The sequence below is a fragment of the Lipophrys pholis genome, assembly GCF_963383615.2.
Source record: "Lipophrys pholis genome assembly, chromosome: 2".
Taxonomy (NCBI): domain Eukaryota; kingdom Metazoa; phylum Chordata; class Actinopteri; order Blenniiformes; family Blenniidae; genus Lipophrys; species Lipophrys pholis.
Window position 1 is genome coordinate 8,019,116 of NC_137636.1, and position 19,962 is coordinate 8,039,077.

The window sequence follows — 19,962 nt, forward strand, 5'->3', positions numbered from 1 at the left end:
GGATATGTTAGGTCACTCTGGACTGGTGACCTGTCCAGAGTGCACCCTGCCCTCTCCCAGATAGCTGGAATCCAGCACCCTGCAATCCGGCACAGGATAAAGTGGTATAGAAGATGGATTGATGTATTGATGGATGGATGGATGGGTGGAACACATGTACACACAAACTATGCACAGACATGCACCCAACACCATCTTTAAACCTTATTTCAGTGAGGTAAGAGTGCTACCCACTAAACCACCGCTAAAATGATGGAGTGAAAATTATGTAATGAAAATTCACATAATATGCTCATAAGATTGGGATACCACAAGTTTATTAACACTAATGTCTGAGATGATTTTGGTTGTGGTATTATAATGAGCTTATTTTATTAATCCGTTTATTTAGTTTAGTTGAGTTTAGTTTTATTCATTGACAAAAAAACAAACAAACCAAAAATCAAAAAATAAATAAAACAATTCAATACAATACAAAACTTTCCAAGTTATGAATGAAAACGAGCAGAAGGAAGATAAACATCAAGTTTGTACTGAACTTCGAAACAAACTGTGTAACGAGCTGCAGTGGTCCAGCAGATGATTTATTAAGTTTATCTTCAATAAATATAAAGTTTGTTGAACCTCAGACCAAACTGCGACTGTGCGATACGCTCTGTTCAGGTCGCGCACCGATGACGTCACGGAGAGGAGGTGCGGATCTGCCACGTCGGTCTCTGTGCAGCGAATTTACACTGTTGCTCCTCCAGCCCCGGGGCTAAGTTTTGGGGTTGTTTTATGGTCTCAGTCGGAAGGAAAGCGACCCCGCAGGATCGTAGCTCGTCGCCACATCGGTGCGGTCCGGGATATCGAAGCTGAAAGGCGGAGAAAATGCTGGCTGCTGTTGGGACTCGTCACACAACTGACTGATGCATCCTCGTCCAGTTCAGCCCCCCGCATGTTGTCGATGTTGTGTGAGTAACGACGGCTTTAAATAGCTTTTTAAACTCTCTGGGATTTGTTCTAACATCGTCGTGGGTGCCCAAGCCCTTCTCCTTCCACCCGCTTGAAGTGAGCTTCTAAGTTTCCGCAGTGTAGAAATGACAGCGCTGCCAGATGTCATGATTCAGACATGCAGCTTTCGGTGCATGTCTTAGCAAGTCTCTGCCCCTTAAAAAAAAAAAAAAAAAACACCTCGGAACTAAAAGATCCTCAGGGATGGCAACAGCAGAGCTCAAAAAACACACAAAACATCAACTCTGCTCGTTTAAAACGGAGAAACGTGTTGCACCTTCATAAATTGACACCATCCCGCAGTCCCACCAATTGCAGAGCGTTGCTCCATCCCGCAGTTCCTGTTTTCACTTTCTGCTGTAGTCTGGTGTGTTTGTGTTGCATGTGGCTTAATAACCTCTCTTCCCTTTTCTCTCTCTCTCTCTTTTTTTTTTTTTTTTTTTTTTTTAAAAAGACACTGCTGAAAATGGTTAGAAACTGCTGTTACACACTATCTGAGAATGCTGCAATATCAATGTTTTTATCTTTACAAGGCTGAATGTTATCTGACTGTGACTTTGAATAAACTGACTTTCTGAGAAAGGTTAATTTTAAAGCTACTGAGCAGATAAGGGAGAGGACCATAATGATGGTAATTTAATATCGGGTGCTGTTTACATTCATTGATGTACTTAGAAGACATCAGTTTTACCCAAGTCATGTTCTGCATGTATAATGATCATAAACTTTTATTTTGTAGCATTTTCTGATATGAAGTGCTTAACAAATTGAAATATTTAAAGAAAATTGGCTAATTAAATAAATGTGTATGTTTTAAGAAGACAAAATGTCAATAGGTGCATAAATGCCAATAGAAATAAGTGGAGTATGTGTTCTAATAAAGTTAATCTCATAATTTATTAAAAACAACTGTTTTTTTTTTTTTTTTACCTGCTTCACCAGGTGCAGGACCAGGAGAGAGAATAGGTCTTTGATGCACTGTAATGCTCATCCGAGAAAAGTTACATGCATGAGCAACTTTGTGAACATGTTTATTATAACGGAAGCAGGTAACAACATAAACATGCACATTCTCCCAGTTTGGTTTATGTCTTCCTTGTTCTTCACACCTGATGGCAATGAATGGCTCTTTATTGGGATTCTGTGGAGCGGACACATCCATGAGATGCAGTTGTGTTGTCGCAGGTACACATCTAAGCAATGAGGCTCGTCAACCAGGATACATTTTACCATTGTTTTGCTGCAAGACTGATATTGTCTTCAGCTCATAGACACCTCTAAGTTGAATGTAAGATGGTATAATAGATGGATGGATGAGTGGGTTTTTCAGTAAAGTCTTTGCTCGTCACGCTGGTTCAGACAGAGTCCTGAAGCTTATTGTTGTAATGTGTCATATAACAGCAACAAAAAAATCAAACTACAATGTCTTTAACTTGAACCTAAACATGTGACAACTTAAATTTTGATTAAATCATTTCCCTAATCTCCTGCATCTGTTCAAGAACACAAGGATGAATTCTGTTTGAAACTGAGAGTTAAGACCATAAAGAGCTTTGGATGTTTGATATAAATTTAGTATAAGCTCTGTGTTCTTATTCAAATCATTAGTTTATCAATTTATTTAAATCATGTGGGCCTGAGTACTTTGATATCTGTAACATTCAGAGTAGGGGTTTTCCATGTAGGAAAGTTTTTTGTTTTTTTTCCCTTGGTGGAGTGAAAGTGTCCTCACTTGAAACTGCAAAACAAAACACTTCTTTGGTGTGATAAACTGGGTTTTTGTTCCCTTTTAACCAAAACTAACCATTGATAAGCTGAATATATTTTGACTGTCATTGTAATTGCGGTAAATTGGAGTTTTGAAACTTTTCAGGTCCCTGTATAACTAGAGTTTTTTTTTTTTTTACCAATTCACACATTTTTCGTTGAATGTTTTTGATATTATTAAACAGAAGACAGGAGGAAAAAAACAAGTTTTGCCACGTTCAGAAAGTGTTCTACTCACTAAAATGATCTTCATTTTGTGCAAACACTAAACTTTTAGTCAAATGCTGCAAAACAGCCTGTTTTGTAAGACTACACAATGGTTTGACCTAAAATGCATCACAAGCAGAAAGAAAGAGCAACTCTCCCAGGTTTGAAAACAAAGATCCTACCCATTACCAAGCATGTCATCATCTTTGCGTTAGCTGCTACCGTTCAGATGTCTTTGTTAAGCGGGAGTTTCGTGTTAATGCCATTGTCAGAACGTTTTTTTCTGCTGATTCACGAACATGAAAGGGAGGAGACATTGTTAATACAGCTGTTTACACGTGCCTTTTTTTGCTTTGACAATGTAATGAGTGCTAAAACTAAAAAAAAACAACATTTATCAACATTGTAAAAATGACACCAGTACACAAACAATATGCTTGTTGATGATGAGGATGTTTTTTTTCCAATGATTGCTGCTCTATTTTGACTCTCTTTGAATATGTTTGTGTTTAATATGAGGCTTACGCTTCATTTATTTGCTCTTTATGACACTTCTGAATTGTGTTACAAACTCCTTCAGGCCATTGGTTTTCTACAGGAAGTGCAAGCAAACAGCCTGTTGAGTTGGTGCACAATGACTGATATTCACATCATGTCGTTTGACAGTAGCCAGGAGTTTTGCCAGCAGGAAGGTTTAGGTATGATTCTCTGATGTGAAATCAAGTCAGTCGGTCTGCACTTCTTGTTATTTTTCTTTTTTTTTTTTTTTTTACTCTGGAGTTGAACTCTTCATAATTTAACTTCCCCCCCCCAAAAAAAGTTCTAGTGTCAATGAGGTGTTATAATTTGAGAGGCTGTATGCAGTTCCAAGTATTTGAGAACTTCTTTCCTGAGAAGCAAAGACTGCCTCTACTTCTCTATTCTGGTTTGCTTCATGTAAAACTAGTTCATGCCTGCCTGCACTTGTGTCTGTTCATCTTCATCTTCTTTTATCCAACTTAAAGTCACGGGGGGCCTGAGGTGATCCAACTGACTGGGCCAAGGCGGGGTGCACCCAGCGTATCACTGAGAAAACACCCTGTCGCACACTCACTTTCACATCTACAGGAAATCTGAAGTGAACTAAGTTTTTCAGGTCTTAAAGTTAGTTCAGGAATATAAAACTGAGGACTCATTAAAACATGATGCATCTGTGGAGTGTTGGAATAATCCTCTCCTAATTACCTCCTCCACTGTTTACTTAATTCATGCACGGTTTAAATACCACAGGACAGAATTATGCTAATTGCACATCACTTTGTGGCACGGTGCCGCTGATTAGTCCTCAGGTTTGTCGATTCTCTGCTCCACTTGAATATTTTCCTCACGTGTCTGTTATCTGTTTAAATTGCCATATGAACACTTCTCTCCCGTGTTGGTTTGTTCCACAGTGGTCCGGCTGTACATGGTGGCTTATTGAGAAGAAGGGGAGGAATCCCAGTGGCTTTTGCTCGGTGGGCGCCGTCCGTGGTAACCACCACGGTAACCGGCGACCATGCCAGGGGGTCGCAGGGGTCCCAGCAGACAGCAGATAAGTCGTTCCGCTCTGCCGTCCCTGCAGACTCTGGTTGGAGGGAACCTTGGTAATGGTACAGGCCTCAGAAGCAGGTACACAAACAAACAAACAAACAAAAAAGTCCTACAATGAAATCTTCCTACCCCTTTTCAAACATGTAAAGCTTGTGCCATATATGATAAAATGGAGTGTGCTATTGCTAAAAAAAAATGATTTGTGCTTGTTTTCATGTTTTTATTTCTTACTTGTTTGTTTCTTCTTTTTTTTACATGTTCAAACTAATTATCCATTCATTCATGCAATATTACATGTGTACATATTTGTATTTATTATCCTCCATGTGTCTGCACCATCCAGTGGTTCATTCGATGTTGCTTCACTTTAAAATTCAACCTAATTGTTCACCATAAAGTTGTAATGTTGATCGCACAAAAACCTTGTTAAGAGCGACTATGAGCATGCTAGAGCTGTAGCGGCAGTGTAACGAGAAGCATGAAGCCACGCGAGCCAATCAGAATCCTTGACAAAACACAACAATGGCACATATGACTTTCTGTTCCTTCAGTGATGATGGGGCTAGAGTCGTTTGTTTGGACCGATAGAGAGGCGTAGTTCCTCCTAAATGTGTGGTTAGAGTACAAAACATGTATAAAAGAGTTCACACGCTTGTTAAAAACAAGTCCGCCCCTAACAGTATCCATTGTCATCGCAGTAGCCAAACTAAACACAGGTTGCACACAACACTTCTGTTGCGTACTGTGACATTAAACCCTGCATCCCCCTGAGTGTCTACATGCAAATGCAATGACGGATACAATCGTTTTCGGTGACTTGTAGCTTTATTTACATGTCAGTTTTTGCTACATGTAAAGACCCTAAATCTTTCATAAACACGATGGCTTGATAAAGACTTTTGATATTGAACCTTATGGGCGCTACTGTGTCTCCACAACTTTCTTGTTGATTAAGATTTGTTAGTATTTTACACGAAACTAAAATACTGTCTGTCTTTGTGTGTTTTCTTCCAGGAGCAGTAACTCGGTGGGTCTGTCCGCCCCGCCCATCTCCGCCCTCATAACTCCAGAGCCGGTCCGTCACTCCCGGATCCCCGAGCTGCCGTTGGACAGCAGCCTGCTGTTTGAGTTCCTGCTCTTTCTCTACCTGCTGGTGGCCTTGTTTGTCCAGTACATCAACATCTACAGGACAGTGTGGTGGTACCCATACAGCCACCCTGCGGCCTCTACCTCGCTTGTAAGAGCATATAAGGACACAAGCCATTTTGACTGGTTTTCAGCGGTATCCTTGTTGCGGGGGCAGTGTGAATGTGTTTCATGGGCATGGGGAGCACAGTCAGCAGACTTTATGACTTTCCGGGATTGATTTTAGTTTTTTCTTCGACCAGTTGGTTCTGGCTCAGTCAGATTGTCAAAAAAAAACTTTCCTGAACAACTGTTAGTAGTATATTGCGATAAATACTATTGTAGTACTCGGCCACAACCAAGAAGTGAGTCGATTTTATGGAACTTTCAGCAAAAACAGCACTGGGAAGAGATTTATCAGCATGTAGGAGGACATCAGGAGTTTTATTTCTCCTTCCTAATTTCAAAAGGCTTTTGTTTTGTTTTGTTGGGCTTGTATTTTGAATATCAGAGAAGCAGTAACAAATAAGCCTTCTTTTTTAATAGTTAATTAGTTTTGCTTTGTTTGTATATAATTATTTTTCTCTCAAATGTTGTTACTACCGCTTTATTTTTATTTTTCTCATTTTGTTCTTTCCCTCCTGAGTAGTTTCAGACTGAAGCCTTGTCAAAATATATCAAGTTTTTGTTGATGAATCAATTGGAACTTTAACCATTTGTTTTGCCGCTGCAGACTCAAATAACAATTTATGTTTCAAGCTTCTAATGCCACTCATTTCTGATGAATATGTAAAGCTATAAAAGGTCCCCCCCCCCCACTTCTTTTCACTGCAGAACTTCCATCTAATGGACTACCACGTTGCTACATTCATCACAGTTATGTTGGCCAGAAGGCTTGTTTGGACAATTGTATCAGAGGTAAATGCTCTCATCTGTATATAAAGAACAGACCGTTCATGGTGGTGGTGGTGGTGATCAGTCTGCGGTAACTGTGAGTGATTCTTCTGTCCGTCTCCTGCAGGTGTCTCAGAGCAGCGGTGGATCATTGTTCCGCTACGTGGTTTTAATTGCAGCTCGGCTCAGCCTGCTGACCCTGTGTGGCTGGGTGCTCTGCTGGACGCTCGTCAACCTCTGCAAGAACCACTCTGTGCTCAACCTCCTCTTTCTGGGATACCCGTGAGTATTTGCTGTCGCTCGCCTTCTGAAGGCTCGGTTAAAGCAAAAGTATTGAGAACAATTGTGACTGGCTACTCGCAGGGTAGAACTGGCCTTCAAAACTGCTCTTTTGTCCCTGCATGGTGAAGAAAGTGTCTTGGTCACATAAAAACAACAACAAAAATATTTTTTAACTTTTTTGAGTTTTCTACCTCATCAAACCTAAAGTGTAAACAGCCCTGTAACTCAGTGTTGTAAAGCTGTGGCTGCTTGGTCATCCAGTCTGATGTGCAGCAATGCTTTAATTTACACATATATCAGGGGTGTGACCAGACATGTGACTTGCTCAAATGTTTTATTTCCTCCAAATGTGTTACAGAATTTAGTTTTTACTAACAAACAGGTGTTACTATGACAGATGTGCGAGGCCTCGTCTTGTGGTTGTTTCTTTTTAAGTTACACGTGCATATTTTTACTTGGGGTCTGTGGCATCAGACTGATGGAGATAACTCCAGTTCATTTCAGTTTGTTTTGTCATAAATGAGCTGGAGCATGCAGCAGTATTGTTTGTGACATTATTATTATTATAGACCCACCCTCCATGAATAGCTCACAACTTGAAACATGCATGATATTTATTTATTATTTTCCCACATCTTTTAAACCTAGAACACTTTGCTGTTATTTATTTGCTCTTCTTGTTCACTCACCGTCCTCCACGCCAGGTTTGGTGTGTATGTCCCGCTCTGCTGCTTCCATCAGGAAGGCGGGAAAGGCCAAACGGCAGCAGCCGAATGCGATTACCCAGCTGACCACCAGCAGACTGACCTAGCAGAGAGTCCCTTCTTCCGGCCGCGTGATTTCCTTTACCTGTTGCGAGAGAACCTCAGAGAACAGTTTTCCAGCCCTCCGCACATGCCCACACACACCTGCCCGCCACACACACACTCGCACACACCAGAGCTGATTCGAGCGGAGGTGGAGGAGCTGAAGAGTGACTTCAACCGGCGAATCAAGGAGGTGCTCTTCAACTCGCTTTTTAGCGCCTACTACGTTGCCTTCCTGCCTCTCTGCTTTGTTAAGGTTGGTATCTGCAGCCCTCCGTGCCTCATTTTGTGCCTTAATGTTGAGTTATTCCATTTTCAAGGTGCCCAGCCTCTCCAGCCTCTTCTTGCTAATTTTCTACTTTCTTTATGTCACCAGAGCACCCAGTACTATGACATGCGCTGGTCCTGCGAGCACCTGATCATGGTGTGGATCAATGCGTTTGTGATGCTGATGAGCCAGATCCTTCCCCCGAGCTACTGCGACCTGCTTCACCGCTCGGCGGCTCACCTGGGCCGCTGGCAGAAACTGGAGCACGGCTCGTACAGTAACGCTCCTCAGCATGTGTGAGTGGCCTTCAGCACTCTCGTCACCTCAGATTCAGACATTTAGATTGGTTTTAATTGGTTTCTGTATAACTTGCGTGTTTACACTTTGCAGGTGGTCAGAAAGCACCATTTGGCCTCAAGGGGTGTTGGTACGACACAGTCGAAGCCTGTATAAAGCAGTCGGACCCTATAACGTTGCTCTTCCCTCTGATGTTTCCCATGCCAGATTTTATGTGAGTATTTTTATTTTTTTTTTACTTAAGTGGACAAAACTCATACAAGATTTACACTGAAATTGGGAAGAAAAAAAACACACCTTCGCAATGTAATACTATAAATTAGTGAATTTTTTCACTACAGTTCCTTTAATGTGGAAATTCCACTTCCTCACCTAAAATAGAAATGACTGCTACTGAGCTTTCCATTGGTTTAATTGGTTTTCATAAGAATGCTAATGATCAGAGGGACGGCTAAGGTTGAGATGGTTTTGGACATGTGCAGAGGATAATTACTACATGATGTTGGACATGGCCATGCCAGGCAGGAGGAAAAGAGGAAGATCTCTGAAAAGGTTGATGGATTTAGTGAAGCAGGACAGAGAAATGTTTTGTTCTAACAGTAGAGGGAGCAGCAGAATACAGTGAGAGAGGCACTCCCTGAAGGAAACAACTCTTGCTTACAGACAAATATTAAGTTTTCACCCCAGAGCTGCACTTTTATTAAGTCGCAGTGCATTTGTATTTTTGTTTTGAGGGCTTATGCTGAACCTGGTGTTACCACACCGGCTACTTTTCCGATTTACAGATATAACCACACATTGGTGCTGTCGAGATTATCACATGTAAAGTGCAGTAGGTTGTGGTAGGTCATCTTGGCTTTTACATAATTATGATGCTGAAAAGACTGGCTGCAATCAAACTGAAGTAATTCATTGACCACATCTTGACCTTGTTGTAAATTTCACGAGGTCAAAGACACTTCTCGAGAAATCATGAAGACGGGGCTTGTGGTGGAAATTGTTGATTTGATTAAGCCATGATGACATTGACTGTTTAGAAGAAGTTATTGCACTCTGCATTCTTGACTTTCATGAGGGCGGCAAAATTGTATTAGGCCTCTTTAGGTTTTACAATTGTTGAAATTAAAGTTTATATACTTTGAAGAGAAACTAATAGGTTAAAGTGAAATGATACTTCCTGCACTGTTCACTTATTATGAACACTTTAAAAAAAAAAAAAGAACAAGTTATGAATTAGATTGAACGTACACAACACACATGGTGATGCATTTCTTCTAGTGCTTCGTTGATTTACAGTACAATTTCTGTATTCTGTACTTCTGTATTTGACACAGCTTTCTTGCCAGTTCCAATATTCTTTCCAATGTATGATCATTGTTTTCCTTTTATTTTGTTTATGGGGGTTGATTGGTGAAAACTCCATCAGAATACATTTCTATAAATGTTAGGAAGGTAGCATATTCTGTTGTTGGGAAGGATGGTCTGTTTTTATTCGAATGTAAAAGGAAACGGGAGACAAAGATTGAAGCTCCTTTGCATTTGGAGTATTTTCTCTAATTAGTTAATCACGATTAGGTTCCTTCAATATTAAAAAAACTAAATATGTATGAATATACAGATGAAATCAGCACTTTTCCTCTGTATATGAAAAGGACACCAATATCTCCATGTTATGGAATGAAGCTTAAAGAAGCTGTAATCAGAGTAGGCTAAAGCCTCAACACTCTTTTCAGATGCTGAGCTGAATGGGTGGGAACATCAGCATTACCTAACGTTTAATTGGCACTGCATCATCTTAAAAGTGAGGTCCATCCATCGGTTATCCGGGCCGCCTGCAGCGATCTCGGCTGATTATGGCTGAAATCATGATCCTCCTGTACAGGGAGAACATGTAAATGCTTCAGAGTTCCCTACTCTTTGAACACATTTTTGACTGCACCCACAGTGTGTTAGGTTGCTTCAGGGCTTGTATCATGTTGTGCAGGTGTGATTTTCCTTCCACCTTTTTTGCGCTCTCACCTATGACCCAATTGGTGCCGCTTAACTTCAACTTCTTTTTTTTTTTTTTGTGTGTGTGTTCCAGTTCCTGTTCCACAAACCATTGCGGATCCTCAACCTGCTAATCTGGATCGAGTCCAGTGTTGTTTTGTACCAGTTATACTCTCTGTTGCGCTCTGAGCGCTGGAACCACACGTTGTCCCTGGGCCTTATTCTTTTCTGCAACTATTATGTTCTCTTTAAACTACTCCGAGACCGCATCGTGCTGGGAAAAGCCTATTCCTATCCTTTGCCCTCCAACAGTTTGGGGCTGAAGCCGCAGTGAAGGCTCTGCTCAGCGAGACCTCGCCTACGGACTCTGGATGTGGAAGGCAGATTGTGGGAGTAAAGTGGAAGACGCTCGGAGGTTAAGGGACAGACTGTGAACTCATAATTGTTTTGATACGGTTCTATTTTTAATGCAATGTTTATATATACCTATTTAAAAGAAATTTTTTTATTTTGTATACTATTTCAAGTTACACCGGGCATTACCACGTTGACGACATTCGCATGATGTTGTGTTATGTTGTTGCTTGGCAACAGGGAGGACGAGGAGTGCCAGGGAGTGACTTTCACCAAAGATAGTTTAGGTGCAGGTGGCCAATCACAGCGTGGACCTGCCCTCTTGGCGGCAGTAAAACCAGACGAGCAGTTCAGAGGAAGCAAAGGAGGAGTGCCTGAGACCCTGATTGTCCCAATTTTCTGTTTAAACCTTGAGTCTTGAACTAGTTGCTGTTGGGCTGGCAGGATTATATCATTGCTTCAGCAGTAATTTAGTACATAACACCAACCTTTTGTCACTTAAAATGGTTTGTCAGAATAAGTTTGTTCTTGTTTGAGCGGCTCATCCTTTCATAGGAACACAGGTGGAAGCGGTTTGTCTGCCAAGTTGTGTTTCATTGAAACAAAAACAAAAAGGGTATTAAAAAAAAAAAAAAAACTGTTATAATGAGCTATTGTAGCTTCATTTGGTTGCCTTTTGATTTAATAAATTTGATCGTGCCACACCAGAAAACAAAAAGTTGAAGGATTTTCTTCAAATGAATTTGGGGAAACACTTGATGCATTTCAATCCACTGACTTTACAGAGAATGTTGCATGATGCTTATTCGCCGCATTAATGTCTCCAAGAACATAATCTGCTTGTTTCACATCCTTCTGTGTTTAATCTGCTATTCACTGCATTGGTCTGTACAAAAACCCATTTCAAGAAGCAGAAGGGTTAACACACCATTGACACCTCGATGTGCAAATTCAGAATTACAGCCGTGTCTGGCCTGTTTGTCATCAACTTCAAGATGGTTTCATATCAGTTTTTTTTACTATGGAACCAAAGCAAGTTACTGATATGGAGAAAGTCCTCGATGAGACAAATTATAGCCATCTAAAAGCTTGAAATCTAAATATAAAAAAGCCCAATTAGTAATAATTTAAAAAAATAAAATAGTTTGAGCTTTTCACTGGGAACCTGTGAAATTCTCTTATTCGTTTCACAGCCCTGAGACTCCCATGACAAGAAAAAAATAAAACAACATTCCATAATCAGAAGCTGCAAGAGACCACTTGTGTTTTGTCAAGTAAAATTCGCTGCTGCTGAAAGAGTCTGGCTTTTAAAGATGAGTGGTTTGAAAGCTCGAATTCTTGTTGGTATGTCCTTTCAAAAAGCACAATATCATGGTGGGAATACTAAACGATCTGTGTAATTGCTGTTTAAAAAATTTACATTCTCCCTCCTCTGTTATTAGTGTATTTTGTCATCGACAGTGTCCACAGCTTTATAGTAACTGTTTTTGTCAATCAAACTAGATTCCTGTCGACAGGCTTGTATTTCAACAGGGTGAAGTACTGAGAATGAGCAAACTCTCATAGTAAGTTGTGACATTAATAGACACATCAGAGTCTTCTTGATATTGGACAGAAAGTGTTGTTTTTCCAGGGCCACCCTCCAGTCTCCACTTGCAAAAAACATGAATGTACTTGTCAATGGAGTTTCAGGCAGGCCCACCACAGATTTGAAATGAGTTGTGTCACAAGTCATGCATATCTAATCAAAATGACCCGTCAAGGCTGCTCTAGAGTCTCATTCACTCTGTGTGGTGAAATAGAGGGTTTTCTGGTGGCTTCAGACAGCAACGTAATGCTGCAATCCCCTAATCATAAGCCATATTAGATACTGAAATGATTCTAGCTGATGGTGTAATTATATTTACACCTTCGGTGGTTAGATGACTAAATCCGCAGTATTGCATCGCAAACATTTTTAGTAAACTACCTGCTGCTGCAGCGTCATCACCGTCTACTGACCAGGATGCATTCGTGATTAAGTATCTCGTACAAGCTCGCTTCAAATATTTGATCTGTGTGTTTAAAGTCAAACAATTACAGGTCAAGTTGATCGCTTGATTTTTTTGTTTTTGCAGGATTGTTGTTAAGCTTTGCTGCAAAAGGTCATCCAGGCCCTTTAAACTGTAATGGCACAACGGGTTATATCAAGTCGTGCAATTTTCTCTGAATTGAAAGCATATCACAAAAACAATGTCACAAATATACTTTTCTTTTGATATCCTCCTTTAGCAATCACATCATCACATTTTCATCAGGATTTAATATAAAAGAGGATGTTTCATCTTGACATTTCCACAGGTCGGGAATGGAAAGACCATTGAGTGACGAAAGCTTGGGGAATGTGTGTCAACTCATCGCCAGTTCATGTATTCTCAGTTACCAAAAAAATGTGTTGCAAACAAGCTCCGTTGCATGTTGTTGCCTTTTTGTTTGCGTTGCTCTTCAAAAGCATATCTTTGGTCTCAGGTGCTCCAGTTCCACCAGAGGCTCAAGTCTGCAGTCGGTGCATAACTTCGGGCAGTATTAAGGATAAATGTCATGACTGTCAAGTATTCACAGATTTACAACATGAACACAAGCAATTGTTTGAGAATATTTCCTGAGCATTTGTGGTTTTCATTGACTACTTCTGTTTTCAAATGGAGTATTACCGGATTAAACAACTTTGAATTAAACCAGTGTGTGCATCTGGATCACACAAGTGGAGGAATTCAACTTAAAAATGCCACAAATGTGCCGGTTTGTACTTGGACCGAGAGTGAGCAGTTTGTTGCTTATGTTCCGTTTGGGGTTTTTTTTTTTTTCCCATTGAATGTAGCAGATACTGCAACAGAACTGTTTTGTTCACTTGAATTGTTGTAGTTGTCAAAACATGTCTCTGATTGATTTCTATGCATGTTCTCATGTGCTCAGGTTGGAGGCGTCTCAAAGCAGTTGACTCGGTTAACCTGAAGGTGGTTATATGTCTCCTGAAAGATGTTCATTCACTTATCCAAGTGGCTTCAGACTAGGTTCACCTGGTTCAATTGCTTTGACAAGCCTTTGATTGGAGCTCATCCTTGAAATATCCGTTTGGAAAGGTTGAACTTATCTCATCGCAAAAATAAGACATTTCAAGGTTTCCATAAGTCTTTCTCTTAATGAGCTCTCACTCGTCTTTGCTTGAAATAAACTTACCCTCTGCTTTCTTTGGTTTGGTTGAACCAGTTGAATAAAACATGAAGGCGAAAGAAAGAAAAAAGAAAACAATTTTGTAATATTTTTAAATTGATCACTTGACGCCAATGCTAAGAAGTGTACCTTAATGCCCTCTAAGCCAAGACAAATTGATAATAGAGGGGGCAAAACTAGTTATTTTGGCCTCGTTGTGGGCTTGAAACCTGTTGCCCCGTGTGTTGTTGCTGGAGAAGTCATAGGAGCTGGTCCTCATATATCGGCTTTATACAGTGTTCATCCGCCCCCGACCACCCAGCATTTCTTACTATTCTTTTAGACATCTGAAATAAATGTTTAAACCAATATTGTGTATGTTTTATGCATGAGCGGACTGAGAAGAAATATTGGACACAGTTGCTTATTTCAAAGAATATATTTCATTGAGTTCGCCACAATATTCAATCCCAGGAATGTCACAAATAAGAGAAAGTAAAAGTGCTTACGTAAGCCTAAACTAAATTGGCTTAACGCGCCATGTGGACACCTGCAGTGTTTCCTGTGGCCCGCCAGGTGGCGCCAAGCAATAAAGAACAACGTTGAAGAATGAGTTCACGAACAAGCTGCAACTTTTCGATCGTCAATCTGTATTGCAAGTTGATTAATCCTCCAAAACTAACTTTCAATGTTACTTTTAGTCATGATACTTGTTGATAACTTGCGGTGTCCACTGAGCAGAGATACATGGAAGTTTGCATAGAAACATTTGGCATCTTTGGTAGCTGGTGTGTACATTCATCTACAAACATAATTCTCAGTAGAAACTCTTTTGACAGTGCAATCTTTAGTATGAGCTCAGAAAAAGGGTATGATGTTTAGAGAAAGTCTTCTCACAGTCCTTCACATTTCTGTTCCAAACTGCTCAAAGACAACTTGTTTATTGGGATAGATGCTTCCAGAAGACAAACTTTCCAGATTTTCAGAACTGGACTGTAAATGTATAATGGGAACTAAAGTGTCATTGCTGGATTGGCATCTGCTTCACTTCATTGAACTGATAGTGGTGTATGTGAACAGGGACAACAAAAACAATGTTGATATTTATATAAATGTCAGTGCTGGGGTGAAAAGTGTGGGTTTGTTTGGACCCAGTACTCCGGGGGGGTGGGGGTTGATTTTTGTATTTTTTTGTTGCCCCACCCCATTTGGTCCTTGTCTCATTTTCCTTCAGCCCTCCCTGCAGTCCACAAAGTTTCCTTTAATCCAATAGCAGATCTGAGCATATTTAAGAGGCGTGATTCTCACCGCGACGTTGAATTCATGAGACGCCCCTTGTCGCTCTACCCACTGGTGCCCAGAAAACACGCCTATCACCTTGCGCTCCCAGCGCCGCCGCCGTCCATCCCACATCCGGGCGTAGACTCCTGAGCCGCTGGCCCCGGGCTGAGCGTCGCAGTGCTGGTACAACAGGTCTGAAGTTTCCTCGCCAGCCAGACAAAATCGATACACCAACTGCCCTGGACGATCATTATCATATCCCGAGAAGTGGACCCGTCGACCAGGCAGTCTCTGAGCAGGAGGGCTGACTCCCAACTTCATATGGCGGCGTTTGTGGGGTTTCTTGAGTTCCAGCAAAGCATAGTCATAGTCCATTCCAATCTCATTGGCATTACCTTTAATCCACCCTTTAGGAACATGGGTGCGTTTGGCTCTGATCCACTGGAACTTCATTTTGTCGTTGGTTGGTGGTGCGTAGAGGCCGGGGCCTCCTTCAACGTGGTTAGTGAAGTTGGACCGAAGGAACTGGGAAGACTGGGCATCTCGTTGCTTTGGCTTCAAAAAGCCAACCCGGAGCCTCTGCGCTCCTTTCACATAGTTTTTACCGTCATGAACACAATGAGCTGCTGTGAGAACATGGCGGTCTCCCACCAGCGTACCAGAACACCCTGTGGACAGTTTGACTGCCACCGAAAACGGATATTTGAGCAGGAAATTCTGCCCAGCAATGCTGAAACGCCCGTCATGGCCAAAGATCTGTCGCTTTCTTCTGACATGAGATTGCTGAGGTTTACCAGTAGACCCAGCAGGGGAATAGGCTAAACTGGTGTCAGAGCCGGGGTTGTAGCCATAGATCCCAATCGCGGTCTCAGTGAGTTGACCATCAGAGTGAAGAGTCTCGTAGGCCAGATGCTGGCGGAGGTCCCAGTAGCTCGGACGAGGAGCTTTCTTGTGGCATTCTGGGTCACAGGGAGAGCTGACGTCCAGACGGGCCGGAGACGAGAAGTGAGGGGCTGGCCGGGCCTCCGTCTGCTGGGGGAGCACCACTGGGACCCGCTGGGGCATCCATTGAGGTCGGGAAGAGCAGAAAACAGGTGGAAGGAAAAGAAGAAAGACGAGGGAGGTAAACCTGGAGAAGGGAGGACAGCAAGTAAATGAATTTGCTAACACACAGTGATTACCTGTATCGGATTCAATACATCTTCAAAACATGTGATTACATGTGACCGGATGTCTGCAGCCCTTGTCAAATATCCTCATTCCTAACGGGAGCATCATGCACTTATAATTACATGCATGGGAGCGGAGGGAGAGTTTTTCAATGGGAGAGTTTTTTATTTATCTGAGCTGGAATTTGGCAGCGACACAATTTTACAGTTTTCAATGTGCAGATATGACAAACAGGGCAAAGATCAGGCTTTACTAGACGATGGAAAATTCCTCAAGTGACCCTTAGGGATTTGGTTCAAGCCTGCAAGAATGGCTGAATAACAACGTTGCTGCAGTGTGAGGATAGACTTTCCTGGCAAATAGAGTGAAACAAGACACTACCTTGTATCTTTAAAAACACACCCTCCTCACACTGTTTTCTTCTTGATCTATAAATACAATACAATACAATACTGTCAAGGAGAGGCAGTGTTAAAGTGCCCAAACATTTCTAATTCTGAGGAAATTATAATTATCACTTCCATAAAGTTCATCATGAGCAATGAGGTTGGTCTTGGTACTTCTGTGTGGAGTTTGCACGTTCTTCCTGTGTGTGCTTGCGTTTCCTTCAGTCCACAAACTGGGATTTAAGACAGGTGACCCTGAACTGGATTAAGAGGTAGAAAAGATGGACGGGTGGATGGATTCCACATTCAGTCACAACTGTTTCACTAGAGCTTTTTCAGCACAGTCCATGTTTTTTTTTTTTTTTTAAAGTTTGGCTGCTCAATGCGCAACTGTGGCGCTTTTACGCACAGACAATGTGACACTGAGGAGACTTACCAGGGAAGCGCAGCCCGGGAGCGCATGATCCGAAGTCTGCAGGTGACCCGTCCGCTGATGGAAATTGAGGGAAACCCCCCCAAAAGAGGACGTGAGTCCCGATCAAAGTCAAACTTGTGTGGAAAAACTCCTGCTGCTAAATCACAGCGGTCGTCTTTTCGGATCTCCCCTCACGAACTGTCTACTTTATTTGATCCGTGACTGTTTGGAGTCGTCCAACAAAAGCAGCGGAGCAGGGAGACTCGGGGCATTGTGCGCTGCTGGAGGAAGAGGAGGAGGCGCTCCTGTCTGCCGGAGCTCACACACTCACATCCGCAGAGGAGGACACTGTACACACACAACGCTGCTGCTGCTGTGTCCCACCGCCAGCCTGGTCATGTGATCGATCACTTCATTGCTTCAGGTCACCAAGGTCTGGCGATTCAGTATCACATTGAACTTCACCCAGCTGCAACAAAACCTGGATGACTTTTTTTTTTTTTTTTAATAGGTATTTCTTTTAAAAGGATCCCTTTTGCTTCATCTATGAATGTGTAAGAAACGATATTCACAAACATGCTTTTTGTTTTGTCAGAAAAATATGCAATTTCACATAAATAAAGCTCAAGATGAGGTGTTGTTTATTCCCTTAAAAAAGTGTGCAAATGTTTTTTTTTAAACACTTTCATATTGCACGTTTAGAAATAAGCTTAACTTCATTACTGTATATTGTTGTGCCCATATAATGTTGATCCTATTCTGGATTTCCAGGTGGAGTCCCAAACAATTCTACTTGAGGGTTTGTGTGCTGCAGGATAAAACTCCAGTGATTTATTTTATTCTTGTTTTTCCACAACCTGGCAACCCAAACTTTGTCCTATAAAATATAAACACGTGGTTATAAGAACTACAACATAGTTTTCTGTAATTACAACATCAAGACTTCCCACCTCCTCCAGTTCGCCACAGCTGCTCCACCACGCTTACAGCCACTTGGTGTTTTCTTATCAACAGGACAGATTGAACAGCTGGAAGAATCTGTGTGCTGCTGGTCCTAAACTGATGTTGTGAGGAGAGGAAATGCAGAAAGTGCAGAGACTGAAAAGGGGACCAATGGAAGTGTAGTTGTATTTACGTTTGTTGGCGTTTGAGAGAAAGCACGTACTGTGTGACCTCAACACAATTACTGGCCCACATTAATTCTTCGGATGGCTCAACACAATTAGATTCCTTTCCTCTTCTCTCTGTCCATGCACAGATCCTTGAAGCTACTCATTAAATAACTATGCAGTGCTCATAAATCTGTGTTTTGGCCAAACAAACATTTGCACTGTTAATGACCTGCGCTCACGACTCTGCATGATTCACTTGGGGGGGGGGGGGGAATAAATAAATAAATAAATAAATCTTTGCTACAAAATGATTTGCAACTAAAGTGTCACTCCTATCACGTCCTTCAGTTGTGGTTTTTCTCTCTCAAACTTGACATTTACTGTCAAAGGCCGCCTCGTTTCAACTGTGAACTGCTGGCTCTCAGGAATTGGTTCAGTGGGCAGAGAATGGCGCTTGATGCCAAAGTTGGAAGTTTTCTTTCCACATGAGCCACCCATGCAGAAAATGTGCAAGCTGTGAGCAGATATTGGGGCTAGGCTATGACTTCATTAAGAACCACTGCAACTAGAAAGACACGGAAAAAGAAAAAGAAATAAAAAAGGAACAGTGTGGGTGGTATGTCGAGGAGCAGGCAGTCAATCTCCACCCATCCCAGCTATGCTCAAGAAATGTGTTTATACAAGGGTTTTGTAATCAAATAATTATCAGCACATTCCTGCAAAGTACATGCAACACAGAGAATTTATATGCAGAACATGCAGCCTGTACCATTAACTGCATAACAGAAACACTAGTTTGTTTTGCAACATAAGGTTACCTATTGAGGAGAGTTGTAAGGAATGGTTGACTTAAAGTTCATTTGTTGCAGAAGATGGGGGAGAAAAGCTGGCTGCAATCTGAGCAAAGGTTATAACCCATCACTTTTCAAATGCCGTGTTTCTATTTACTTCAAATGTTTGAACTCGTTTCAGTCAAATACAGGTCACACAACCGTTGGGTGGTGTTTTGAATGACCTTAGAAATGAGTGCATGTCTGACCACACAGAAGGTGAAAACAGGGTGAGGCGGTTAAATACATATTTTGTTCTTCGGCTAAATGGTGAATGATCCACTTATATTGCACGTTTTTACTGCTTCTGCAGTCTCAAGGTGCTTTACACTGTTAGTCACATTCACACTAATGATCTCTGCTGTAATCTTAGTGGCTCAACCTGCATGGAATTCAGAGCAGAACATTGGGAAGACGACCTGCTCTGCCAATACAGCCACAAACAGTGTAAGGATGTGTTTAACCATCATGCATCAATGTGGATCTCTGTATCCATTTGGGTTCATTTCTGCAGTTCAACTGTTCAGCATTTTGGCTGTGTGAGTGCACATGGTACTTTTGTTGAGGGGTAAGAAATTAGGTCTAGACAAACTTTGGATATGTATGTAATGGATCAATAAGACACTATGAACAAATGTACAATCCCCTTAAGTCATGAAGGACCAATGTGTCCTCTTCCCATAAAATCATTTTGAAAATATTCAAGGTTAAAATGTAAAGCCTTTTTTTTCCTGCATCAAACTAAAATAACTTTATTCCTGCAAAAACATTCAGTTATTTTCAGAAACGTAACCCTTTAAATCCAGGTTGAATACTTGATGTCACAGTTAGTTGACTTATTTTCCACGTCACAAGGTTTTGGACATGTGAAAGATTTGCCAAATTCTTAACTCTGACCCTGTTGGACGTGTCCATGCATCAACACACTTGAATCTGATCGCAAACAGAAAGTCCAGTAACAGATCCTCGTTGCAATCGGGTATTTGCATCAGGGTGAGAACACTTACAAGATTGTGTGCAGCTGT

The 19,962-nt window shown here is 41.5% G+C and overlaps 2 protein-coding genes across 2 annotated transcripts; one reads left to right on the top strand and one right to left on the bottom strand.

The window, feature by feature from the left end:
• Window positions 1–676: 676 nt before the first annotated feature.
• On the top strand, window positions 677–11,762 carry tmem39a (transmembrane protein 39A). The gene is made up of 9 exons (XM_080493465.1): window positions 677–953; window positions 4,398–4,614; window positions 5,551–5,773; window positions 6,496–6,579; window positions 6,683–6,837; window positions 7,542–7,899; window positions 8,020–8,207; window positions 8,302–8,422; window positions 10,292–11,762. Exons 2-9 carry the CDS (start codon window positions 4,502–4,504, stop codon window positions 10,529–10,531), a joined length of 1,482 nt encoding a protein of 493 aa, XP_080349591.1. The 5' UTR covers window positions 677–953; window positions 4,398–4,501; the 3' UTR covers window positions 10,532–11,762.
• A 1,641-nt stretch (window positions 11,763–13,403) lies between these two features.
• On the bottom strand, window positions 13,404–17,361 carry LOC308128493 (serine protease 23-like). The gene is made up of 2 exons (XM_080493466.1): window positions 17,017–17,361; window positions 13,404–16,153 (listed from the first exon to the last, which is right to left on the bottom strand). The coding sequence occupies exons 1-2, from the start codon at window positions 17,040–17,042 to the stop codon at window positions 14,974–14,976; spliced, it is 1,206 nt and encodes a 401-aa protein (XP_080349592.1). The 5' UTR covers window positions 17,043–17,361; the 3' UTR covers window positions 13,404–14,973.
• Window positions 17,362–19,962: the final 2,601 nt, after the last annotated feature.

Bases quoted from the DNA above. Each gene is read 5' to 3' on its own strand.
- tmem39a (XM_080493465.1), top strand. From the start codon at position 4,502: ATGCCAGGGGGTCGCAGGGGTCCCAGCAGACAGCAGATAAGTCGTTCC. The intron at 4,615-5,550 runs GTACACAAACAA...GTTTTCTTCCAG, and splicing joins GGTACAGGCCTCAGAAGCAG to GAGCAGTAACTCGGTGGGTC. The intron at 7,900-8,019 runs GTTGGTATCTGC...TTATGTCACCAG, and splicing joins TGCCTCTCTGCTTTGTTAAG to AGCACCCAGTACTATGACAT.
- LOC308128493 (XM_080493466.1), bottom strand. From the start codon at position 17,042: ATGCGCTCCCGGGCTGCGCTTCCCTG. The intron at 16,154-17,016 runs GTAAGTCTCCTC...TCCCTTCTCCAG, and splicing joins TCCCGGGCTGCGCTTCCCTG to GTTTACCTCCCTCGTCTTTC.